Source organism: Hippopotamus amphibius, chromosome 16 (genome assembly GCF_030028045.1).
Source record: "Hippopotamus amphibius kiboko isolate mHipAmp2 chromosome 16, mHipAmp2.hap2, whole genome shotgun sequence".
Taxonomy (NCBI): domain Eukaryota; kingdom Metazoa; phylum Chordata; class Mammalia; order Artiodactyla; family Hippopotamidae; genus Hippopotamus; species Hippopotamus amphibius.
The window spans coordinates 28,547,684-28,574,162 of record NC_080201.1 but is presented as its reverse complement, the minus strand read 5'-3'; the positions used below and the strand labels follow the sequence as shown (position 1 = coordinate 28,574,162).

Genomic DNA, 26,479 nt, shown 5'->3' with positions numbered 1-26,479 from the left:
AGAGACCCACGGGAAGAAACTGGGCCATATTTTCCTCTTTACTGCCTTGACTCATTGCTGGTCCAGATAAAGATGGAAGAGGGATTAATCCTCAAGGGACTTGGGTGCTCGTAGATATGGCCCAAGTACGAACCTCCGGTGCCCGAGGTGGCATCATAAAAAAGCTGCCCTGTACAGTTGTGTAGATTGGAAACTGTACAAGGTACCAGAGGCCGAGTCCAGCTTATTATTCTACAGTATTTCATGTCCCCCCCAGGATGGTGGTGGGCAGGGCCTGAGCAGGGGCTGCCCCTTGAGAGGGGGCAGGCCAGGGTGAGAGCCCCCAGCTCTCCACCATCCCTTCCACCTCTTGGTGCTCTGGACTCTGTGGCTATGCCAGTTCCCATTTGCCATCACCCTTCTCTTGTTTTTCTTGTACTAAGGATATTTTTCTCTGAGCCCAAGTCTTCAGCAAAAGTAGGGCAAGGAAAGACAGCATATGATGGACACATAATTTTTCATACATGTGGCTTTCCTCATTTTACTACATGCCAAGCCCCACAGACACTTGCGTTTGAAGTGTTTGCAAGAATCTGAGATTGCTGCCTCTGGGCCAGCAGCAAATTCTTTTTTTTTTTTTTTTTTTTTGGCTGCACCACAGCATGTGGGATTCCCCCAACCAGGGATCAAACCCATGCCCCCTACGTGCGGAAGCGCAGAGTCTTAACCACAGGACAGCCAAGGAAGACCCCACAGATTCTAGCACTGCCCTTAGCAGCATGTACTAGTTCTCCTGCTCCACCCCAAGTCCAGCCCCTCCTGCTTTTGCCCATTCCCAACCCCCGGGAAGGAGCTGGAGGCAAAGTCACAGGCCCCCAACCTCTCCCCGGAACACCACCCTTTCAGCACCATGGAACCCCAATGGAGGCTTTGAAATGAAAATAATTGTCCCTGTCTTTTCATCACATTCTCAGATACAGTTAAATGCTTCATGTTCCAGAAGAGGATGGAGAGTGGGAGAAACTTTTATTCTCCTTCAGTCCAGAGCAACTCCCTAGAGATCCTGGGGTGTTTGTGTTTTATTTTCTCTTTCAGTTACAGAGCTAAACTCTGGCTGAAGCAATTCCCCACAGTTAATGCAGAGTCCGACGGAGACTTGGGGGCCTCTGAAATCTTTGATAGAGGCATCAGGGCTCTGAGACATAATAATAATAATTGTAATAATAATAATGATGAGTAAGGCTTTCAAAGCATATGTGACTTGTCCGAGATCACACAGCTCACAAGCAGCAGAGCTAGAATGTGACCTGAAGTCTTCCTCCAGGACTTGAATCTTAATCACTGTTTCTGAAGGTGTGAGCCACAGATTGTCAAAAGTGCAGACTCCCGAGCCCCACTTCCGCTCTGCTGAATTCAGACTCCAGGGGTGGGAGACCAGGGACTCTGCACCTTCAAGCTCTTGCCCCTCCCCCCCCCTTCCTCTCCTCTCTTTCCCTTCCCCTCTGCCGTGACTTCCTAATTCGGGATTTAACACCAGCCCAGCCCACCCGGGGCCCCCAGGCTTGCAGGGTCCTTTGGGCGGTAGCTGCATGCACTCTTCTCACCCTCTGCCCTTTGCTGTTAAATCCCCTTTCCCTCTCCCGTGTCCTCTGTACATTCCCCAAAAGGGTGAGGCCAGGCAGAAAAACACAGAAATGAATGGCTGGAAATTTCCAGCACGAGGCTAAATAATAGGCGCCTGGGAGCCACAATATATGTGTGTGTGTGTGTGCGTACACGTGCCCTGCTGCTCCTGTGTAAGTAAGTGCTCAGGAGGCCACTCGTGCCCCATTTACTTCTTCTCAGTCATGTGCTTTCCTGGATAAATAATGTTTTGGTTGCTGGGATTAAAGAAAAGATCTAGTGCTAGGCTGGCTTTTCCCAGATGAGCACAAACTTCAGCGGCCAGACTCGTGCAGGATCTCATTAATCTCGCCGAATCGGCTGCTGGTGGTGGTGCCTCTGAACCTAGGATAATTCCAAAGCAGGGCATGCTTTGCAAGAGATGCCCCTCTCTTACTGTCAAGGGATCTTGGAGGTAGATCAAGATCCCAGAGGACAGAATAGAATTATTTATAATGAGCATCTTGTTTTTTAGCCATACAGGAGTGGAATGTAACGTGGTGATCTTTGGCTGTGTGACATTAGGTAAGTTGCGTAACCTTTCTGGGTTTTGGTTTTCTCCTCGGTAGAGTTGGAATAATAACAACTCTCCTTGTCGGGGAGGATGTCATAAGACAATCCTTGCTACACACTTAGAAAAATGACATGCTCATAGGGAGCTCTTGATAAATTAGAATCTATGATCATGCGATAGATGTTTCCAAAGGGTTTGAAACATCCTATTTCTATTTACTTCTGTTATTGGTTACCCAAACAAAACTATGGAATTATAGAATATGTATAAAGAAAAGCAGTCTTCTTGATTTTCAGTAAAGTAAGATGAAGACATGCTATAGTGTCAGCAAGCAGATAAAAATAATTTGTAATTTGCATAAATTTTTCCTTAAGCTAATAGATGCTATCCTAGTTGGTGTAAGTTTTTTCCTCTAAATTGCTCTTGAACTTGGCAAGGTCAAAACTCACAAATCCCAGCTAATTAGAACCGGACTAGCAAGATGTCTGAATCTTAGATTTGGACAGAAAGGGAAGTTAGTTTCAACATCAGTCTCTCTGAGTATTTCTGACTTACTGCCCCTAGGCATTCAAGAGGGCTGTTCTTCTTGCTCCCTAGGGGTTGAAGAGATGTCTCACGACCAGTTCTGAACTGGCAGGGGGAGTAAAGTTTGTCAAACCAGATTCAAGCATTTAATTATATTATTGATGAGAGACCCTTCAGAACCTTTAGTTCCTCAGGTCCAGAACTTGGCAATATTCCAAAAGATGACTGGTCCATTACCCTGGGTCCCAGAGAGAGGATGACTCAGAACCTCCAGCCACAGAAAGAACCCCAGCAAATCTATGTGGAAGAAACAAAGCTTTGTGGTTTTAAACCACTGGGAGTTTGAGGCTATTTGTCATTGCAACATAACGTAGCCTAGGCTGATTGATGCAGCAATCAGGAAGAAGAAATATATTACTTGGACTAAGTAGCAATGACTTGTCAGTAACGTACATGATGCTGTTGAAAGATTTGAACCATTCCCTTAACTGGGGTAAACAAGCTTTCCGTTATCAAGCTCATGCCTCTTCACTTGCTCTCTTTGCAGACTGGATGAAGTTCATCCTTAGCCCACCAGCTGTTAATGAATTATCTGGAATTCTCACTGAGTGGAGCTGGAAAGTAGAGGGTTTTGTATTTGCTCTGAGATGTACTGATGCTTGGGAGTTCTGACTCAGATATGCTGGTGATCACTGCAGCAGACAAGGAGGTAAGTAGGGAGAAGAATATTAAAATGATTGAGCACCAGCCGTTTGCCAGATGATCTAGATTAACCGGTCTTTCATGTACCTCCTAAGCCCAGAAGCCCATCCTGCATAACTTAGGCCTGTTGGCACAGAAATCGAGCATAGTTCTAGAGACCGACAAGTGCATGTTCTGTGTCTTTGTTTTCTTAGAGGATTGTAACTGGCCCGCTGGCTCCAGCCTCATTTCCCCTGATGCTGGTCCCCCCAGTCTCGCTTCCCTCCCCCACATCACCTTTGGCACACATTTTTTGTTTTTTTTACATCCTCAAGTCAATCTTTTCTCTCACACCTCTGAGCCATTGCACTGGCTGTTCTCTCTTCCTGGAATAACCTCCCCCTTCACTCTTGCCCTGGCCAACTTCTACTCGTCCTTTGGCCTCAGCTTAGATGTCACTTCCTCCAGGAGGCCTTCCCTGACTTAGCTTAATGAAGGTTCCCTGCCATGGATACTCACCTCACCTGCACCCATTATAACCCTCACATGATCCGGCTTGTTTCACGGAGATTCCATAAGATCTTTGAGATCAGGCACATGTGTGTCTTGTTCCCTTTGTGCTTCAGTGACCACCACAGGTCCTGGGAGGAGAGACAGAGGGGAAGAGCCAGGGCCCACAGCCATCTGTGTCCACTGGCACTCTCTCACCTGGTGCCTGTGCCACACCCCTTTCTGATTTATCCAAAGCCCGCCTACCCACATGGGGAGGTGCATTTCAAGGCATTCCTGGTAAAAATATTTAATTGCCTCAAAGGGATGTCAGAGACTGAAAGTGGCCTTCTGTGAAGATGTGTCCAAGTCACCCCAGAAGCCCTCCAACCCTCCACCGTCATATCCTGGTCAAGAAATTCCTTCTCAGACCCAGCAAGGACCCCTTGGAAGCCTGGGCTGGGTTAGGCTCTGACTGTCACCCAAATCCACAGAGGGGTGAGCAGGTAGAGGGGGAATCTAGCAGCCCTGGGTTCTCAGGAGTCTCAGCATGCGAGCTTCTGCCTGCCTGGACATTTTTCCTGGGTCTTCCCTTCTCCTCCCCGCCCCTGGTTCTCACTGTACCTTTGCAGCCTGTTTCCTCATTTTTATATATCACCGTGACTGCCAGCAGCCTGATGGAGTTGAAGTCCCATCTGCACGAGCACTGAGATGCCTGGTACGTAGCCCTGGGTCCTCTTTTCAGGGTATCAGGAGCAGAAGCAGTGGGGCCCCTGGGCGGGATGGGGAGCAGGGGAAGGAGGAGGAGTCATTCATTTATTGACAGAGACACCGGTGAATAAGACACTGGCCTCCTCCTCAGGAGGTTCACTGTTCCTGTCACACACCACTGTGAGCCTTCAAATGAATTTTCTCATTTAATCCCTTCCTCAGCTTTCAGATGAGGTCCTACTAATGGGAGCCCCATTTTCTAGATGGAAGTGCTGAGGCACGGACTGATTAAGGGAACTTACCTTGATGAAGCCAGCAGGCAGTCCAACGGCAGGGACCCCACTCTTCTTTTTGTAAATTGTGGTGTGGTTATTGTAGGGTGCAGCATACCATGTAAAAAAAAAAAGAAATACATTGGTACCTGTCAACACACGTAACTCTCAGGTTCGACACTGCGAGATGTGAAAGTACAGATACAATATGACAATATTAATATGAAGCCTAACAACATGCCTAAACAGTGCTATGTATTGTTCAGGGACATACACATGTTAGTAACATAGGAAGACATGCATGGGACTGATGGATGCCCAATTCGGTTTTCTCTAATGCACAGGGGGATGGATTAGGAGAGGCGCGTGGGGCCTCCGTGAGCAGAATAGTGACTCTTACCTGGCAGTGGGTACGTGGGTGTGGTTAACGGTGTTGGTTCCCCACCGAGAGCCCCACTCCCTTCAGCTGCTTTCGCCTCTAACTCTCACTTTAGAGCCCCCGCAGGGCCAGGCAGACGCTCACTGGAGGAGTGTGCCTGGCGTCACACCTTCTCTGGGCTTCTCTCCCTTCCCTGCCCTCCTTCCCGGGAGCCACCCCATCTCCCCTGGGAGCAGACCCTTAACGAGCCCAGGCTCAGACATTGGAGGGAGGCCATCACCCTGCTACCCAGCCTATACCCCATGGGGAGGGCAGGGAGGAAGAGGAGCTGGCTGGGGGAGGAGAGGTCAGACAGACTGAGAAAGGAGTAGATGGGGAGTAGATGGGACAGATGCCCAGCTCCTTAAGGACATCTATACACTCGGTGTGATCGCAATAAAAATACCAAATTATTTTTGGAGTTAGAGTAGATGGTTTTAGTTTCATCTGAAAGAAGCCATGAGTCTGGAGAGTTGAAGGGGTGGAGGCAGGGCAGGAAGGAGGGGGATGCTGAGGTAAGTGGGGTTGAAAGCCCTGCCTGGGTAGGACAAGCCACACCCCGCCGGCCAGGCCCGGAGAGCTGCTGAGGCGCCTGCTTCTCTCTGGAAAGGGAACAGGGCCTTTTCTCTGGGGGCTTATCCTTCCCAGGCCTGGCCCCTGCTTAGAAATGGCTGCAGCCCCTCTGCACCCCTAGCCCCCAGTGGGGGAGCCATGATCCATGTAGGACAGTGCCACATGTCAAATGGCCCAACGCTGCTGCCCTTGTCCCTGTTGGCTTGTCTGCAGTGGCTGAGATTGGAGAGGAATGCGGGGAAACCCCTTGTCTTTCAAAGAGGCCGGAAGCACACAGCTCCTTAGAAAGGGTGCCATGTTCTCCTTCCAGGATGCTGGGCTCTGAACGCTGACCCTGGTGCTGAACAAACGTTCCTTGGGCACACGAGGGTCAGACTGGATAGGAAGGACCCCCCAGGCAGGCTGCAGCAGACTTCTTTTCCTGATGAAAGGTCTGTCGTTGCTCCCTGAGGGCTAAGTGTCCTGAGCCAGTCCCTCGGCAGCACAGCCTGGAATTGTCCCAGTGCCATCAGGAAACCAAAGATCTGCCTGTGAAATAACTTGGAAACTGGGACAAATGCTCCCCAGAAAGAGCGAGTTGGACTCTAGCAGTGAACAAAAAGAACTGTTTTACAGGGCTGGAGAGGGAGCCCAAATGAAGTGCTGAAGCCCAGGCACGAGAGAGACTGAGACAAGTTCATCATGGGTAAGAGTCAGACTCCATGAGAAGTGCTTCTGTACTCTGCCCCCGGAACAATGCCAGCCATTATCCATCCTCTCACTGAATTCTACCAGTACGTATGGTGGGCCCACCACGTGCCAGGGGATGTGCTTCATTGAAAGGCCCTTGTCCTGTGGAACTTACATTCCAGTGGGCATGGGGGTAGGGGGACACAGGTGGGAGACAGGGGACCAACAGCAGGCAGGGTAAGTCAGTAAATGGTATTGTGTGTTTGAGGGTGGTACGTATTGCAGCAAAAAGAAAAAGAAAAAATAGAGCAGAGGAAGAGGTGGGAGTGGGTTGCGATTTTAAACAGCGTGGACCTCACTGAAAAGTGACATTTAAATAAAATTTGAAGGAGGTGAAGGAATGAGTCATGCAGGTATCCAGGGAAAGAACATGCCAGAGTTAGCAGGGGAGGGAGGGGTGCAGAGCACGCAGGGCCTTGTAGCCGCTGTGGGGCCCTTGGTTTTTCCTCTAAGTGTGATGGAAAGCCATGGAGATGCTCTCACTGCCCACTGAGTGTCCTCACTCAGAGGACACTCACATCCCCCACGGCAGCTGTGCTGACAGTAGATTCTAGGGAGTGAGAATGGAGGTGGCGAGACGGCCAGGAAGCAGTGTAGGAATCCAGGGGAGAGATGATGGGCTCTGGGCGGATACCGAAGGCAGAGCTGGGCGATCTCCAGACAGACTTGAAGGGGGGAGGTGCGAGAAAGAGGCGTCAAGGATGGCGCCCAGATTTCTGGCTCAAGTAACTGGACGGAAGGGGCTGTCAAAGAACAGAGGAGCAGGTGTGGGGGTGAATGGGAATGGGGAATTCAGCTTTGTACTCGGTGGCTTGAGATGCCTTTTTTGACACATTGAGTAGGCAACTGATATACAAGTCTGGAGTTGGCGTGGGGAATACGGGAGTCATTGGCACATACATGATATTTAAAGGCAGGAACACATACTATTTGCCAGATATAGGCGCTAAGGCAGTTGATGTGAACTCAGACCTCCTAATGCAGTTACTATTACTGTTTTCATTTTACAGATGTGGCAACTAGACTCAGAGAGAAGTGACTTGCTTGACGTCCCCCAACTTGCTGATGGCAGAGCTGAATTTAAACCTAGCCCCTCAGCTCCACAGTGCCCCCCTTGCTTTATCTTTTATGGCATACCACAGATGAGAAACGAGTAGAATGTGGTTTGGTGGGGGGGTCATCCCAAAAAGGAGAGGACAGGAACCGCAAACCCAGGCACAGAGTAAAAGTTGAACCCTGGGGAACTGTGAGAAGAGACTGAATAGGGAAGGGTGGACCAGATTGACCGTAGGGCTTAGAGACTGGCCTGAGGAGTTTCCTGTGGAGGCAGAAGGAAGCAGGGAGCCATTTTTGGTTCTTGAGGATGGGCAGTATGTAGTCAGAGCAGCCCTTGGGAAAGACCCATCAGAAACAGGCATGCAGGTGGGTGGCGTCTGGAGGACCAGAGGGGAGGAAATAAGATTGGAGATTGTTGACTCTGTCTGGGTGTGAAGGATTCGCGTTGAACCAGTGGGAATGAGGAGGAAGTGAGAAAGCTGAGCGTTGCCAGACAGCATCGCTGAGCCGAGTCTGTGCCTGATGCAGTGTGGGGGCTGGAGGCGAGGAATGAGTCAGGGGCAAAGTTTCAGACCAGTGAGGCAGATGGGGAGGTAGGGAATGATGCCGGTTTGAGCAGAAAAAAGAGAAGTCGGTTGAGAGGGAACTTGGTCCTGTCTTTCTGGTTCTTGAGGCTGGGTGAACCATGACAGCTTTCTGCCTCTCTGGAGCCCACAGTCCAGTGTGGGAGACAGACGGACACAGAGCTGGCTAGATTGCAAGGCAGAGAGAGCTAAGGCATCTGATAATGCAGGCCAGAGGAGGCCAGAGGATGGGGTGCGGTTCAGGGGTGTGCATTTGATCCGTCACTGGTAGAAGCTGGAGACAGAGAGTTAGGACAGAGATTAGGAAGCAAATCTCTATCCCCAGCCTCTACCAGATCAGATCAAAGGCCTGAGTGGAGACATCCAGGAGGGAGAAAGGGTTGCTTGAGGTGAAAACACACCCTAGGACAGAGCCCCAGGGATGCTTCTGCCACGTGCTAACTCTATGCCCTTGGACCAGTTTCTTAACCACTGTGGTTGGCCCCCAGTTTCCTCATCTGTAAAATGTAGATAATAATAGTTCTTACCACCTAGAGCTGTTCTGAGGACCAAGTAAACTAATAAACGTAACTGCTAAGAAACTCAGCCAGTTGGTGGTGAGAGCTCAGGGACTTTAGTGAGGAGAGGAGCCCACGAAAAGCTCAGGCAGGAACCGTGTCCCAAATCCCATGGGGAGGAATGTCAAGAAGGGAAATGGGTTCTTAGTGATGACAAGGAGACTCATCAAGCCAGCTGGAGACTGAGAACTTTATATACATCATCTCAGTTCATTTTCCCAGCAATGTCAGGAGGGAGAGTCTACCAACATGCCCATTTTACAGATGGGGACAGTGAGGGTCGCACAACCAGCAACAGATAGATGAGGGGCTGGGACCCAGGACTGTAGATAATGCTTCCAGAGCATCTGCTGGTAACCACTGCCCCACACTGCCCTCTGTGAGGGGATGGGAAGTTCAGAGAGTGGAGGAAGGGGGGTTGAGAGGCCCAGAGAGAGCTGCTTCCCCAGAGTGTCAGCACCAGAAGCCACATTCTAAGAATTAAATCACCCGTGGGCTGAGAGGAAATTGGTAGTGGGAGATGTAGACCACACATCGGAGAATTTTGGTCATGAATAAAAGGGGAACTAGGAGGACAGTGTGCTGGGGGTTAGGAGAGAGGGGAGTTGGGGTCAAGGAGACATTTTATGGAAGCATATAAAGGGTATCACGTCGTCAGCAGAGGGAAAGTGGACTGTGGGGTGGGAGAGTGTGAGGAGTCAGGAGGTGGGAGTGTAATGGAGGGAAGAAGGCCCTTCCAGGATGAAGAAGGAGTGAAAGCAAAGCCACAGCTGAAGAAATTTAGGGTTGGCAGGAGGCAGGAAATGGCCACAACCCACAAGGAAGCTGTGAACTAGATGGAAAAAGAGTCAAAGAGTGCCTTGGTTGGGTTCTTCCACCTCATCTGTGACAGGAGGATTCAGGTGTATCTCATGAGCTGGTGGGACACACTGGATCAAAAATCACTTGCTCTGGGATGAGGGAGCCCCTGGGATAGAATGTAAGCTGGGCCCAAGCTGTAGCTCAGAAATGTGTAAGTGTCCATCCATCCACACATCCATGCATCCATCCATTCATCCATCCACGCATCCATCCATCCATCCATCCATCCATTCATCCACACATCCATGCATCCATCCATTCATCCATCCATCCATCCATCCATCTGTCCACACATCCATCCATCCACGCATCCATCTATCCATACATACATCCATGCATCCATCCATCCATCCACACATCCATGCATGCATGCATGCATGCATCCATCCATCCATCCATCCACGCATCCATGCATCCATGCATCCATCCATGCATGCATCCATCCATTCAACCATGAATCCAACCACCCACCTCTTCATCCATTCAATAAACATATTTTATGGAGTGCCTACTGGGTGCCAAGTCCTGGAGGTACAAGTTGAAAGATGGACGAGATCCTGTTTTCAAGGAGTTTGTAGCAATAAACCAGCCATCACAATACAATGGAAAGAGAACATAATGGGGAAGTCAGTGACCTATGAGGACACAGAGGAAAGTTGGGGCTGAAGGAGGGAAGTGAGAGTTTAAGCTGTGACCCGAGGGAGGGTAGGAATGAAAGGGAGTAGGGTGTTGGGAGAAGAGAGAGGGATCTAGATGGGAAGCAGGGGAACAGCTTGTACAAAGGCTTGTGTAATATCGGTGAGAACCTGGCATTTTCAAGGAAATGAAAAAAATTCATGTGGCTGGAACAAAGTGATGTGGTGGGTGGCAGGGCTGGGGGCAGAAGTTGAGGCTGAGAAGTCAGTGGAAATCTGTACCTCATCCTAAGGGTAATGGTGGGGGGGGGTGGCATTAAAGGATTTTGTGAGGGGAGAGCCTTGCTGAGATTTGTGTTTGGGGACGATCACTGGGCTTTGGAGAGGATGGACTGGAGGGCAAGCCTGGGAGCTGGGAGATGAGTGTGGGGCTGTGGTCCAGCAGAGAGATGGAGGGGTGGCCATGTGGATGGTGATAAGGAGACAGATTCAAGTCATGTCATGGGGGCCACCTCAGTTGGGGGAGGGGAGGAAGACCCCAGGGCAGGGATGACTCTTGTATTTCTGACCTGAGGAATCAAGCAGACCCGCAACCTGTCAGGAACAACTGACTCATCAGTGAGCACGTCAGGCCTTCAGGACAGGGGAGTGGGACATATCTTGGGATGGAGATAACTTTGGGGACCTGCACACCTCAGCCCCCATGAGGAGGGCAGGATGATCTAGCTTCAGCTGCCAGAGGATGGGGCTGAGTAGTTAAAATCCTATATCTCCTGCAAGAGACCGTGGGCAACATTGCACCTCCTGGAGCCTCGGCTGACACCGGGCGTGACCCACGGTGACACTTTTGTCACCCCAGTGACAACTGTCATGTGCAATTTGAAGATGATAAAGAGCTTCCACACCCCAGCAACCCAATCCCTGCTCTGTGGCTTGGGGCTAAGTTGGGGGCGGGATGACAGTAGCATCTCTGGTTCCCATCCAGCCCCTGGTAGAGCTAGGGGTGGGGCAGGAACCCTCCCTCTCTTCCTTTTAGGTGAAGGACCCAGAATCAGGCTGGTCTGGCTCCTTCAGGCTACGTCTGGGGTGGGGGTGTTGATTCCCTCCAGCTGGTTTTACCCCAAGGGACTCCCTGCGGCAGCAGTGTCGGACTGGAGCAGGACGGGTGGCAGGTGAATAGGCGGAGTGTCTGGCTGGCTTGAGTCAGAGGTGTTGAGACAGGGAGTCAGCATCACCTCTTCCTCCGACTCAGATTCAATTCCCCTTTGATGCGGTTCTGTCCCTAACAGATGTGCCTCTGGCCCACCTCCCTTCCTCCAGCTGGAGCACCCCCTCCCCTGCAGCCCCTCTCTGCCTCTCTTGCTGCCGGCTTCTCCAGGGAGCATTCCTGATTCCCCTGACAGACCTTCGAGTCCCACGGTCTGCAAAGCACCATAAAGTCCATTTGAGACCCTTATCATAGGCTCAGACTCCAGGACACTCATCTGGAAGGTCCCTTGGAGTTTGTTTCACAGCTGGGAGAACCAAAGAGAAATAAGTGGGTTAATCCCTGGCGAGGAAACCACCTTAAAAATGTCCCTGGTCTCCTCCGCCTCCCAAGTTAGGCTGAGAGATGCACTTGGCCCTCCAGGACGTCTCTCCTGGTTCCTGCTCCGTGTCACCAACTTGACTTTCCATGCTGTACTCACTCAGTCAAGCCTCCTTGAGAGCCCGCTGTGTGGTAGGCACTGTACTTGGCACTGGGGACACACACGGTGGTAAACAAAGCAGACATGCTCCTGTCCCCACAGAGTTTACTGTCGTGGTGTCACATCCAGGCATTTTCCCCACCGGAGTTCCATGCTGTTTCCCTCATTTAGCTCTGCATCTTTGCTCAGTGCTCCCCTCATGTGAAAGGCTGCCCCCCCGCCTTGACCCAGCCCAGCTCACTGACTGCAGCCTCCTTTTGGCCTCCAGGGTGGCCAGAAGCAACCTCTCCCCTCTCCAGGCCCCCTCAGCCCTTTATTTTACCTGCATGTTCCCCTGCGGGGCCAGGCCTGGTTTACTCCATCCTCACCTCCTGCGAACTCCCCCAAGAGCGGGGGCAGCCACTGGCCTCTGCCTGCCCCACAGCCCATGGCACAGTGCTGGGCACACGGCACAGGCTCCCTGGCACGTTTGCTGCTCTCTTCCCCACCCCCAGCTAGGCAGGCTGCAGCAGCCCAGAGCTAGACCCTCTGCTCTTGTAACCTGTTCCCTAGAAGGGACGGGGAACTTGGGTTCTTCCAGAAAAAAGTCCTGAGTCTGTAGCAAAACAAGGGGGCCTTGAAACCGTCTCAGGGAGTTTCCCCCGCAGTGGGGGCTGGGATGGCCTCACTGTTAATAAAGCTGCTAATCATTGTGACAGTTCCCCATCACCCAGCAGAGCGGAGCATTCGGTGGCCCCGGTGGGAGGTGGAGCGGCCACAGGACGGTGGGCAGAAGCCACCAGACAGGGGGCATGGGGAGCAGAGAGGGTCCAGAGACTTCCACCCAGGAGGGGCTGCATTGGCAGACATGCCCCTCTGCCTCTTCCTAGGACCCAGGCCCTCCCCAAGCACCTCTGGACCTTTGTGTTTCCTCTGGGCTCAAGGCTCAGTTTCTAGGCCAGCGCTTTCCCTCCTCAACCAGGGTAGGTGAGGACACCAACACCCCTTCCCCATCTGGGCCTGGTCTCCTCTGACTCAGCAGGATGGGGGTTGCTGGGCACTCCTCTGTGGGGGGTGCAGATTGCCCCCTTATTTGCAGGAAGCTGGCGCCAAAGATGTGCACAGACAGGAAGAGCCCACTCCCCTCCCTTCTGCTCCACTGCATGTGCTAATGGAAGCCTGCCCCAGGGATAGGAGGAACAGGCAGTGGGACAGGCGGAGGTCAGAGAACCCTCCTGGGCTGTGGCTTGAGGCATGGGTGGGGTTAGGTGTCTCTGGCAGGTGATATGACCCCAAGAGAAGCAGAGAAATTCTCATGTGCGGTCCAGTAAGGGAGGACCCCATCTTTCTCAGACCTACAATCTTGGTGGGGCCTCCTGAGTCTCTCTACAGGTAATGAAACTGAGGCCCAGAGAGGGTTTGTGAGTTTCCTGAGGTCACACAACAAGGCCATGACAGAGAATCCTTCCCACAGTGTGGTTCTGTCATGGACAGGAGGATCCCCCCAACAAGGAACTGAAGCAGCCCGGCCTTCCAAGGTGGCCCTAGAGGAGGAGGAAGGGCACCTGACTCCTCCTATGATCTAGTCCAGTGTCATGGTTTCCTCCCACAGGTGAACCATGAGGGCTGATGAAGGTATAGTCTGAGCTCTGCTCCTGGTAGAGTTGGGCTTCAACAAACAATGCCTTATTTTAAACTACCCTACAAAGCTGCAGTAATCAAAACAGTATGGTACTGCACAAAAACTGACATATATATCAATAGAACAGAATAGAAAGCCCAGAAATAAACCCAAACTTATATGGGCAATTAATCTATGACAAAGGAGGTAAGAACATACAATGAGGAAAAGACAGCCTCTTCAATAAATGGTGTTGGGAAAACTGAATAACTACATGCCAAAAATCAAACTGGACTACTTTCTCACACCATATACAAAAATAAGCTCAAAATGGATTAAAGACTTAAATGTAAGACCTAAACCCGTAAAACTCCTAGACGAGAACAAAGGTAGTTCAACACACTCTGATGTTGGCCTCAGTAGTATTTTTTTTGGATCTGTCTCCTCAGGCAAGGGAAACAAAATCAAAAGGAAACAATGGGACTACATCAAAATCCCTTCCTGGCACAGCAAAGGGAACTATCAACAAAACAAATAGGCAGCCTACTGAATGGGAGATTATATATACAAATGATATATCTGATAAGGGGTTAACACCCAAAATATACAAAGTGCTTATACAACTCAATATTAAAAAAAAAAACAAAACAAAAAACAAAAAAACCCAACCTGGTTAAAAATTGGGCAGAGGAACTGAATAGACATTTTTCCAAAGGAGACATACAAATGGTCAATCGGCACATGAAAAAGATGCTTAACATCACTAATCATCAGGGAAATACAAATCAAAACCACAATGAGATATCACCTCACACCTCAGAATGGTTATTATAAACAACAAGTAACAAGTGTTGGTGAGGATGTGGAGAAAAGGGAACCCTTGTGCACTGTTAGTCGGATTGTAAGTTGGTGCAGCCACTACGAAAAACATTATGGAGGTTCTTCAAAAAATTAAAAATAGAACTACCATGGAATCCAACAATTCTACTCCTGGGTATTTACGCAAAGAAAACAAAAACACTAATTTGAAAAGATATATGCACCCGTATGTTTATTGCAGCATTATTCATAACAGCCAATATATGGAAGCAACCTAAATACCCATCAATAGATGAATGGATAAAGATGTGGCGTATATATACAATGGAATATTACTCAGCCATAAAAATGAATGGAATCGTGCCATTTGCAACAACACGGATGGACCTAGAGGGTATTATACCAAGTGAAGTAAGTCAGACAGTGAAAGACGAATACCGTATGATTTCACTCAGATGTGGAATCTGGAAAATAAATGAACGAACGTAATAAAACAGAAACAGACTCAAAGACACAGAGAACAAACAGGTGGCTGCTAGAGGGAAGCAGGGGCAAGGGGATGAGTGAAATAGGTGGGGGAGATTAAGAGATACAAACTTCCATTCTGCAAAATAAATGAGTCACCGGCATGGAGAATATAGTCAATAATATTGTAATAGCTTTGTATGGTGACAGATGGTAACTAGATTTATCATGGATTTTACTTATTATTTATTTATTTATTTTTAATTTTTCAAACCATCACCCATAATCCCACTGTACAGGAAAGATTTTAAAGGTTAGCACAATTCCTTCCAGTCTTTTTTCCTACACATTTTTTAAGAATTGCATAATGACTTTTATCTTCCTTCTTCTTGTCTTTGCTTCCTTCAGCATTTATTGGTAGTTTCACTATTGTATAGACTTGCAAGGGACATGGGCATCTGGAGCTTAGTGTAAAGAAATCATAAAACATGATCCATTAGTCTTTATCTTCCACCTCCTCAGCTGTGTTGATGTTCTCCAGGCTTGTAACGGTGGTGATTTTATGATGTAGAGAAATACTGAATCGCTATGTCGTACTCTTGGAACTCACAGAGTGTTACAGATCAATTATACTTCAATTAGAAACAAAAACAAAACAAAATGAAAAAACCAGCACCTGCTGTTGTTTTCATCACTGGTAATGAAATGGTAATAATGGCTCAGTGATTAACACAGAGCTGACTGTGAATGGGTCAAATGCACCTGATACCCTGTTGCAGGCTTTGGGTGGGTGTCATTCTGAGCTGCCTCTGTTGGCTCAGGGACATGGTGGAGCCAGGCCTAGATCCCATGTATCAGAATCAAAGTCCAGGGTGGCCCTGGTGAGATGCAGCCTGTGGAGGGGGGCATGGGACTCTCCTTCTAGCTAAAGGACTCCCATAACTCAGCCCAGGGGGAAGCCCTGAGCAGACCATTGGCCATTTTCTCTGGTGGCCAGGAGACCAACCCGATGCAGGGACGCTGTGGCCCAAAGTGTTCATGGAAAGTCTGCTCAGGGCCTGGCTGGGGCTGGACCCTGACCATGTGTCCAGTGCAGACTTGGCTCTTCTAGGAGCCAGAGGCCTCCTCCCGCACAGATCCTTCCCTTCCGTTCTGCATCCTAGAGTGAGATACCACATTTGGGGGAACTTGGCTTCCCAATCTCTACAGATTGGGACTACATGGTAATTCAAACCTGTTGGGCTCTGGCCTTCTGTGGTCCAGGGTCCAGCTTGGGGAAGGACTGACAACAAAGGTTGTCTGGGCCTCAGGCCTTTCTCAGAGTGAGACGGAGCTCTCCCTGCAGAGAGACGTCGTGTACCCATGCAGCCTGCTGACCACCGGAGGAGGACTTCCCGGCAACCTGAAGTTCCTCCAGGCCCAGGTAAAGCAGCCCCTCTTGGCCCCTGCCTGGCTGTCCCCGGGCCCAGCGCACTGTGTGTGAAGGAGGCTTGCCAGCCTCAGAGAAGGGATGCACACAGCTTAGGATGGAGGCTTTTCAGCTCTGCTAATTGAGGAACCAAGAAATGTCCCCTGTGAAAGGAGAAGTATGACATGGCCTCCGGACATACATACCCCACCTCTGTCCCCAGCTGAGTGCCCATTCTCTGGAAAGCCGCAAACATTCCAAGACTGGACTTCTGCTGAATCACCTCAAATTCTTCGAACTCCACAGGTCTAGGGAAGGATGTGGGGGGAGGGGACAGGAGGCGGGACAAGATCCCCAAAGAGGTTAAATAGGTCACCTCCACACTTGGTGCTCATCCTTGTCTCCCCTGAGCAGAGGGACCCACACACAGAGACCTTCTCCCGGGCTCCTGGCACCATGACCTCCCTGAAGATGCTGCTTCTGATCGCCCTCCTCCTGGGGGCTTCCCTGCAGGACACCCATGCAGGTGAGAGCAGAGGAGAGGCAGCAGGATGAAGGGACACTGGGCAAGGAGAGGTGGGAGCACTGGGACTACAGCAGCTGCACACACACATTATTCCTACAACCCATTTATTCCTACAAAGATGTGAGAGGCCAGCAGCAACAGGATTTCGAGAGAGGCATTCAAAGGAAAATGATGAAAAAGAGGAGGAGGAAGAGGAGGAGGATGAGGAGGAGAATGAGGATGAGGAGAGGGATGAGGCTGAGGATGGGGATGAGGACCAGGATGAGGATGGGGATGAGGATGAGGATGGGGATGGGGATGAGGATGGGGATGAGGATGGGGATGGGGATGCCCCAGGACTTGGGGCTTGGCTTCTGAGGAACAAAGTACTTGCACATCTCACACTGCAAATGTTCTGAGGCAGTGACTGTGGTTGTATTTTGACAGTGGAAAAGGAACAATTCTCACAAGTATTTGTCAGAGTCTGTTTTATTAATGGGTTTTATATACAATGAGAGGATCGGCATAAAGGCAGGAGAACTGGTTCTCAGGGCAGGTGAAAAAGGAGATTTTTTTATAGTCAGTTGGGAAAGGAAGGCTGAGATTAGATGAAAGGAAGGCTGATTGCTACTTTAGAAACAAAGCTGATTCGCACCCTACGTGGTGACACGGTGACACAGCTGCAGTCTTCCGAGTTATCGTACCGGAAGTGACCTTAATCGTTGGCTGCGTGTTCACTCACTTCTGTAAAACGCTGGGCCTTGTCAGGTCCTTGTTAGTTAAACCAAGTGCCAACCCTGAGGTGGTCAAAGGACAATCACAGGCTTCTTAGAAAACACTCTGTTGTGCCTTAATTGAAGTCACAGATCACCAGTTTGCCTGTTTGCAAGTGTTGGATATTTTTTCTTGTGCAAAGATGAGGACACTGAGCCCCGGGAAAGTGTGTTCACATCTCGGGCCTCCACTTTCTCATATGTAGAATGGGGTAGTGACAGCACCTGTCTCCAGGTGTGCTTGAGGCCTAAAGGAGCGGCTGCAGCAAAAGCTCAACCCAGAGCCTGGCCCAGAGTCAACGTTTGGTGATTTGGGGCTGGTTTGAGTGTGAGTACACACAGATGCACGCACATGCACACCCACATATATGCACACACTCCCCAAACACAGAGAAACACACGCACACACACACACACAGATCTCACACACACAAATGTGCACTCACAGACACACTCACAGACACGTACACAAACCCTCCCAAACTCACATAGACATGTGCACCGACAGACAGACACACAAACACAATGGGTCCCCCAAAGCACACACAGGACCTCATGGACACAAACATGCAAACACTGACACATTCAGACTCCCATAGAGACACGTGCAGACCCCTACATACTCCCCACACAGAAACACAGAGACCCCCCCACACATAAGACCCCTCCCAACCACACACACACACACACACACACACACACGCAGAAATGCACACACACACGGATCCACCCCGATACCACACACACACACGCACACACAGGCACACACCCCAACACATATGCAGACACACACACATACGCACACACAGACTCCCCTCCAGGCAGACACACACACACACACACACACACAGAAATGCACACACACATGGATCCACCCCGATACCACACACACACATGCACACACAGGCACACACCCCAACACATACACAGACACACACACACATATGCACACACAGACTCCCCTCCAGGCAGATACACACACACACACACACACACACACACACACACGTGCGCGCGCGCAGACCCTCCAGACCCTCCTCCACAGCCACCGCCTTGCACACACCCTCCCGTGCAGACACGCGCAGACACCTCTGCTCCTGCTTTGCTTTCCCCGCAGCTCGAGGAGCCAATGTGGGCCGGGAGTGCTGCCTGGAGTACTTCAAAGGAGCCATTCCTCTCAAGAAGCTGGTGAGGTGGTACCGGACCTCTGGGGAGTGTCCCAGGGACGCCATCGTGTAAGTCTGCCCTCCCCCACCTCTGCCCCCCATGCTGCGCCTGCCCTGGGAACTAACTGTGGGCAAGGAGGACCCTGGACCTCCCAGAAGGGCCGCTGGGGAGAGGAGAGGACAGGAGAGGAGCGAGCAGGGCCTTCATCCCCTGACCCCCTGGTCCTGCTCCTCAGGGCAGCTCCCGCACCCCGCACGGCGAGCCCCCAGAGAGCCCCAGGCTGTGAGGTCTAAGCCCGTCATTGATTTATGGGGAAACTGAGGCCCGGAGAGAGATGGGACAGCCCCACGCACATGGGCAGCCCACGGGGTCACTTCCCAGGCCTGGGCCTGAGCCCCAGGCCCTGGACCCCTCCCGCGCACCCCTCGTTCCCCAGCCTAGGTGAGTGCGGGCTGTCTGAGGTGGGGGTTAGGGCCATGCAGCCCTGGCTCCCTGGGAGGCCCAGGCCTGGCAGGGACCCTGCGAGGGTCAGGAATCACTGACGACAGAGCCTGGTGTCCCAGAGCTGCCACTGATGCCCTGGTGACTTCGGGCAAGTTCCTGCCCATCTTGGGGCCTCCAGGTCCTGGTCAGTGCAGGCAGAGGCTGGTCCCGGGGCTCTGGAAGGCCTTCCTGCCCTGACACACCCCCACGGTTTTCTCCCTCTGGGTAGGTTGGTGACTCTCCACGGCAAATCCATCTGTTCAGACCCCAAGGACATGCGGGTGAAGAAGGCAGTCAAGTATTTGCAAGCCACCATGAAGCCACGTGACCCGGTCGTCCAGAAGTCCTGACTTCTCCCTGGACCACTTGGACACTTCCCGCCTCCATGTTCACTACCCCAACCCCAAGCTCCCTGGGTCCAATGGAGGCCTTACAAGGATAAAGTAGCCCCTTGTCCCCTTTTCTGATTAAAGTTTTTCTCCCCCATTGTGGGTCAGTGTTCTGTCCCCTCTGGCCTGTCGCTCTGGAAAGGCCCTCAGAGAACATCTAGTCTCGCCCTGTCCAGGTCGGAGAGGGAAACTGAGGCTTCGCGTGCAGACCACCTTAATGAGAGGAGGTCCTGGGAGAGAGGCCGTGGGCAGGAGTGGGGCCGAGGGGGGTCTGTGGGACAAACGGGGCAGGGGTGACAAGAGGCCAGAAGGTCCTTCCCTCTGCTGCACGCAGGCAGGAAGGGGACCTGGGAAGGGCTGTCTGGGTCCTCTCCCATCTTATCTGCCCCTGGAATTCTCCTAGGCCTGCCCCCTTGTCTTCTGTGACCCCCTCAGCTGACGCGGAGCTGAGGACACACGTCCCCTTAAGTATTTGATCCAATTCCACAAATGTTTCCAGAATTCTTCTGCAGGCGGGGGTTCAGTCAAGTGCTGGGGAGCTCCCTGGCCCAGGGGCTCCTGCAGCCCCTTCCCCATCTCACCCACTTCTCGGCCCCCTACCACACGCTGCAGCGCAGCCAGCCCCAGAGGATCTTTGCAAGCCGGGCTGCACTTGCGCCCAGCTCCCTCTCCCAGCTCCAACTTCAGGCCAGCTCCCAGGGCAGGAGCCGCTCCACCTCATCCTGAGCCTCACCCCTGCGCCCGCTCATCCCCACTGCCCCCAGCCCTCATCTCCCGCCTCAGTTAGGCTGCTCCCCACACGTGGTCCCGTGGTTCCTGCTGACCTGAAGTGTGAGGCCCACCCCACCAGGTGACTTCCCACCCAGCCTCAGCCCGAGCCAGCCTGCAGAAATCTGTCCCTGAGAACAGCTGCCACCATCCCCCCACCCACTGTCCCTCTAGCTCTTAGGGACTCTAAGGGCAGCCTGTGGGGGTCGTTCTCCTGTTGACTCCTGTGTGGGTCTGTAGTCCTGACTCCTCCATTAGGTTGGGAGCTCAGTGAGTCTCCCTGGGGACCCCACAGTCCATGTGCTCAGAAGAATGGGGACCAGGACCCAACCCTAGACCCCTCTGTCCAGGCCCAGCTCAGGACTAGAGCCATGGGGTGGAGGGCAGTGGGAGGGGGGAGTTAGGGTCTTCGGATTCTAGCTCTGTCTCACTCTCCTGGCCACCTGTGGGCTGTGGCTTCTCTCTCTGCGATGAAGTCGGGGAACAGGAACAATGGGTCCTTCTCTCCTGGGGTTCTGTGACCCGTGTTGTTTTGCGGGGCTGCAATTGGGAGTTATCATCAAGCAAAGCTTATGCCTTCTGCTGCCCCTCTGTGGCCAGTTGTCTTATTGCAGGGCAGTTGTCAGAGCCAAGCCCACTTTCCAAGAGGGGTAGGAACAAAAGAGCAACAGTAATAATAATAATAATAAGGCTGATGAAGGTGATGAACTGTCTTCTCTGTGTCCCCCAGGTCACCTCAACCACAGGTGGGCTCTTTCCCTGCCCTGGTCCCAAGGAGTATCCCTTGATCCTTGGATCCAGAGTTCTTGGGGTGGACTTAGCTCTTTGTGGAAAAATGTCATCTGGATCCATGGGGTGAGCGGTGAAGAAAAGATGATCTCAAAATAGGGGGAGGCAAGGAGGAGCCCCTGGGACAGCAAAAGAGAGCAGGGGCTGGGACCAGACCCCCGCCCTGCTAGAAAGACACTCAGAGAACATGCATATTACCCAGTGCATTGCAAACTTTCCTTAAAAGAATCAAAACGTGTTTTCTCTAGTGAAATATTCCTCAGAGGCCCATATTGTAAACTCGGATGAGTGGAGGACTATGAAGAGATGAGGCGTTACCCAGGGAGGGGGTCTTGAGAGTGACCGAGCAGAGGGGTGGCTTAAAGGTCTCTCAGTGGGGGAGGGGTGGAGCCAGGACTGGCAACAAGATGCAGTATTGGGAATCCAAGTGTTTACTAGCAGGGTCAGCGTGCAAGGCGGGTGGCACAAGATGAAGGAGATGGGACCAGCCATCGTGTTCCCCTGGGGGGAAGCCACTTTAAGGAATCGTGACTGGGAGACTCCCTATGACAAGGCAAGTAGAGAGGTAGGAAGAAAGAGGATGCGGCAGGGACCAGAGAACAAAGAACAGTGGGGAGGGGCGCTGGCCTCTCATTGTTCCTTCCACCTGGAAGATGCTTCCCTTCCTCCCGTCTGAAATCCAGTCCCCCTTCAGAGTTCAGCTCACACACTGCCTCCCTCAGGAAGCCCTCCCTGGTCTCCTTGGTTGCAGTTGGTGCCGCACTCTGTGTCCTCCGCCAGCTCCCTGCTCTCACCTCAGCTGTACCACACTGTCCCCTGTAAATACAGTTACTTGCATGTTTGACTCACTGATGAGGTCCTTGGGGCAGGTATTTGGGTCAGGCAACTCCATACTTTCTGACTCGTTTATAAGGAGGGGAAAGTGTTTTGTGCATAGTGGACATTTGACATATATATATTTTCATTAACAAGCCCCCAGGCAAATCCTATGAGGGGCACGTCAAGAAGGAGAAACTCCCAGGGGAGCGGTGCCCTGATAACAACTGGACTTCAAGCCTGGCATTGAAGTGGAATTTTGACGCTGATTGATGTCTCTGACCACCAGGGTCCTGGCCTCAGTGCTGTCCCCAGGGCCTGCGGTCACCCACATCCAACTGTAGCAGCTCAAGGCCTTGGGCCAGGGTGTCTGAGGCTGGCCAGCCCTTCTCCTAAGGGAGCAGAGGCAAGGAAACCACCAGTGACACTTAGCAAGTTGAGGAGGAAGAAGGAAACCACTGCTGGGAATTGGAGGGCCACAAATCCAAGTGCATCGTGGGCAGTGCTGAGAGCACTGCTCCAGGGGTGTTCTCACCATGTTTTCTTAGATTATTTGTCTGTCTGGCATCCATTCCTCACAAGTTACACCACCCCTGTGATCCAGCTTTTGAAGGCATGCAAAAATCACATTGCAAACTCTCCAACCAATCCTGAATCCCCAAACCACCTCCTTTATATAACTCACTCCCCAAACTACTGTTTCCCCAAATCACCCAGGGCCAGGTACCAGACAATGAGGGACAGCGCCCATGCCCCAAAGGCCCCAGAGTAACTCCCACAGGCCAGTCCTTAATTGTTGCCCCTGCCCTGCCTTACTTTTTCCATGGAAACCCAATAAGCGTTGGGGCCTTGGCTTTCCCCTCGCTTCTCTTCCTGCCCTGCTCTCCTGGGAAATGTAAGTAATAAATTTTTTTTTAATGGCGTTGAGTCATCTACATACATTTAAATCCTGCGGATACATTTTTTTAATTTATTTATTTATTTATATTGAAATTTAGTTGATTTACAATGTTGAGTTAATTCCTGTTATACAGCAAAGTGACATATATATATATATATATATATATATATATATATATATATATACACATTCTTTTTTATATTATTTTCCATTATGGTTTATCTCAGGACATTGAATATAGTTCCCTGTGCTGTACACAAGGACCTTGTTGTCCATCCATTCTATACGTAATAGTTTGCATCTACTAACCCCAAACTTGCAATCCATCCCTCCCCCATGCCCCCTTCCCCTTGGCAACCACAAGTCTGTCCTCTATGTCTGTTTCTGCTTTGTAGATAGGTTCATTTTTGTCATACTTTAGATTCCACACATAAGTGATATTGTATGGTTTTTGTCTTTTTCTGACCTACTTCACTTGGTAGGATAATCTCTAGTTCCATGCATGTTGCTGCAAATGGCATTATTTCATTCTTTTTTATGGCTAAGAAGTATTCCATTGTGTATATGTACCACACCTTTATCCATTCATCTGTTGATGGACATTAGGTTGTTTCCATGTCTTGGCTATTGTAAATAGTGCTGCTATGAACATGGGGTGCATGTATCTTTTTGAATTATAGTTTTGTCCAGATATATGCCCAGGAGTAGGATTGCTAGATCATATGGTCATTCTATTTTCAATTTTCTGAGGAGCCTCCACACTGCTTTCCATAGTGGTTGCACCATGGGTACATTTTAACAGAGTGAGGTCAGAGACCTGTTCCATCTCTCCTTTGCCACTGGCCAGCGGTGGGCTCTTGACACGATCGCTTCACCTTCCTGGGCCTTTTTCTCCATGGAATGATGAAATCGAACCCTTCTCTAACCTGTTTTAGGCTGTAGCCAGTCAAGAGAATGGGGCTTAGTCTGCTGTGGCCCTACCTCTCACATCACCCTCAGGGGAGCAGTCTTCAAAAGCCTGCAGTTTCCCCATCATTGAATTGCCATGACCCCTTCTCCAAAACCACCATGCACACCACAAGGATGAGACCCTCAGATAAGCAAAGACACCAGGGCCTCGTTGAGAAGTGAGCCTTAAGAGGACTCGTTCAGCACATGGACACATATAGCAGCGCTAGTCACCAAAGACAAAGGTGGAAACAGCCCAAGTGTGCATCACTGAATGGATGGATGAATAGTTATATCCACACAGCAGAATAGTATTCTGCCATAGAAGAGAGTGAAGTACGGTACTTGCTACAATGTGGGTGAACTTTGAACACATGCTGAGAGAAGCCAGACACAGAAGGTCACTTATTGTGTGATTTCATTTACATGAAATGCCCAGAAGAGGTAAATCCATAGAGACAGAATGAAGATGAGTGGTCACCAGAGGCAGGGGCACAGGCAGACTGCTGAAAGGGTGTGCGGTTTCCTTTCGGGGGTGATGAAAATGTTTGGAACTAGACAGAATCAGTGGTCGCACAACATGCCACTAAACTATTCGCTTTAAAACGAATGGAGGGTGTGTGTTTGATCCCTGGTTGGAGAACTAAGGTCCTACACGCCACGCCACATGGCGCGGCCAAAAAAAAAAGGTTAATTTTATGTTACGCAAATTTCACTTAAAAAAAAAGGGATACGTTTCATACAAGCTCTTTTGTGCAGAGTAACAGTATAGAAGCAGGCACAGGTGTGGTATGTGACCTCAGCATGGAGAACACCTCTGAGGAGGGCAGGAAGGGGAAAGGGAAGACACAGCTGTGACAGTTAGTGTATTAGAGTAATCTGAATCAAAATATGGCAAGCCTTGTTGTCTGTTGTATTACATCTGTAGTTCTCTGTATCTGAAATCTGTCATAATATAAAAGAAAAAGCATTTAGTTAATTGTAAAAAAGAGAGAGAGAGAAAAGAGGGAAGGGAGGGAGGGGCTTCTGAGCACTTCTGAGCCCCGCTGAGTCTAAATGCACCTTCCGGATCATCACAGGACTTTGCAGAGGTAAAGGCCTCGTGCGGGATGGTGGTGACCAGACCACAGGCTGACCACCTGGAAGTGACAACAGGAGGTGAGGTCTGAGGCCACGAAGGGTAGAGTGGGGTGTTCAGTTCCCGCTGTGCAGTGAGAGGGGTGAAGAGCTGCCTGCAGAGCCACACTGCCCCTACCCGGCAAGTCTGTCGCTGCAGGATAGCCGGGAAGCACAGACTGAGGGAGTGAGGAGGATAACACAAAGCAGCACAGACCAGAAACTTTTCTGGACTCACGGGAAAGTTTGTGCTCATTTACAGAGCGTATCACATAGTTTTCACGGTAAGGGACCCTAAGCATTAGCAAGGCCCCCTTGCGATGCTCAGCCCTCTGTGTGCACAGGTTCTGGGACTACCAATGCTTCCAACAAAACTGTTACGTTTACCGTTGAACATTCTGTACCGTTTTTTTGCATCAATCTATGGACCAGCTCTTGCTTTATTTCTGGAGAAGGTCTTGAATTGCATCTTTAAGTAATTCCTTCTGATTCTTTATTGGTGTTTCTTCGACCTTCTGTGCCTAATCATTTTCCCATTCCTTTTTTTTTTAGTATTTATTTTATTTACTTATTTATTTTATTTATTTTTGGCTGCGTTGGGTCTCAGTTATGGCACACGGGACCTTTTTGTTGCCATGCGGGGGCTTCTCTCTAGTTGTGGCGTGCGGGTTTTCTCTTCTCTAGTTGTGGCAAGCAGGCTCCAGGGTGCCTGAGCTCTGTAGTTGTGGTGCACAGATTCCAGAGCACGTGGGCTCTGTAGTTTGCGGCACATGGGCTCTCTAATTGAGACGCGCAAGCTCAGTAGTTGTGTCATGCAGGCTTAGTTGCCCTGCAGTATGTGGGATTTTAGTTCTCTGACCAGGGATCAAACCCGCATCCCCTACATTGGAAGGTGGACCCTTTACCACTGGACCACCAGGGAAGTCCCCCATTGATTCTTTTTTTAATTACTTAATTAATTGATTAATTTATTGGCTGCCTTGAGTCTTCAGTACTGTGAGTGGGCTTTCCCTAGTTGCGGCAAGCAGGGGCTACTCTTTGTTGCGGTGCGTGGGCTTCTCATTGCGGTGGCTTCTCTTGTTGTGGGCGTCAGGCTCTGCACAGGCTCTAGTCACGTGGGCTTCAGTAGTTGTGGCATGTGGGCTCCGTAGTTGTGGCTCCTGGGCTCCAGAGCACAGGCTCAGTAGTTGTGGTGCATGGGCCTAGCTGCTCCACGGCACGTGGGATCCTCCTGGACCAGGGCTCCAACCCGTGTCCCCTGCATTGGCAGGCGGATTCCCAGCCTCTGTGCCACCAGGGACGCCCCCGCCCCCCCACATTGATTCTTTTTCCCTTATTATTTCCAATTCATTTGGTTGGTTCTTTTATTCCTGTCCCTGGTTTTGGCCTTGTCCATTCTCCTGGTGCTATTGCCAATACTGACTTCATACCTGGGATGTTATTGTTTTTCACCTCTTGCCTCAGCTCTGCCGAGTTCACGTTTCCAGCACAGCTCTCTCCCTCCCTGCTTCCTTAAGCTCTTGTATCTCTTCGTTATATTTTATACATTTGTGTAATTTGTGGTAAAAATTTGGGTCACAGACAATATCTATCTGCTC

The 26,479-nt window shown here is 50.7% G+C and overlaps 1 protein-coding gene across 1 annotated transcript; it reads left to right on the top strand.

Moving 5' to 3' along the window:
- The first annotated feature begins 1,810 nt into the window (after positions 1 to 1,810).
- Positions 1,811 to 19,634, top strand: CCL17 (C-C motif chemokine ligand 17). The gene is made up of 7 exons (XM_057712281.1): positions 1,811 to 2,166; positions 3,228 to 3,389; positions 4,521 to 4,568; positions 16,164 to 16,241; positions 16,641 to 16,752; positions 18,622 to 18,739; positions 19,384 to 19,634. Exons 2-7 carry the CDS (start codon positions 3,336 to 3,338, stop codon positions 19,502 to 19,504), a joined length of 531 nt encoding a protein of 176 aa, XP_057568264.1. The 5' UTR covers positions 1,811 to 2,166; positions 3,228 to 3,335; the 3' UTR covers positions 19,505 to 19,634.
- The last annotated feature ends 6,845 nt before the right edge of the window (positions 19,635 to 26,479 follow it).

Coding starts and splice junctions, on each gene's coding strand:
- CCL17 (XM_057712281.1), top strand. CDS start 3,336: ATGCTTGGGAGTTCTGACTCAGATATGCTGGTGATCACTGCAGCAGAC. Junction 4,569..16,163: donor CACGAGCACTGAGATGCCTG/GTACGTAGCCCT, acceptor CTCTCCCTGCAG/AGAGACGTCGTGTACCCATG. Junction 16,242..16,640: donor TGAAGTTCCTCCAGGCCCAG/GTAAAGCAGCCC, acceptor TCCCCTGAGCAG/AGGGACCCACACACAGAGAC.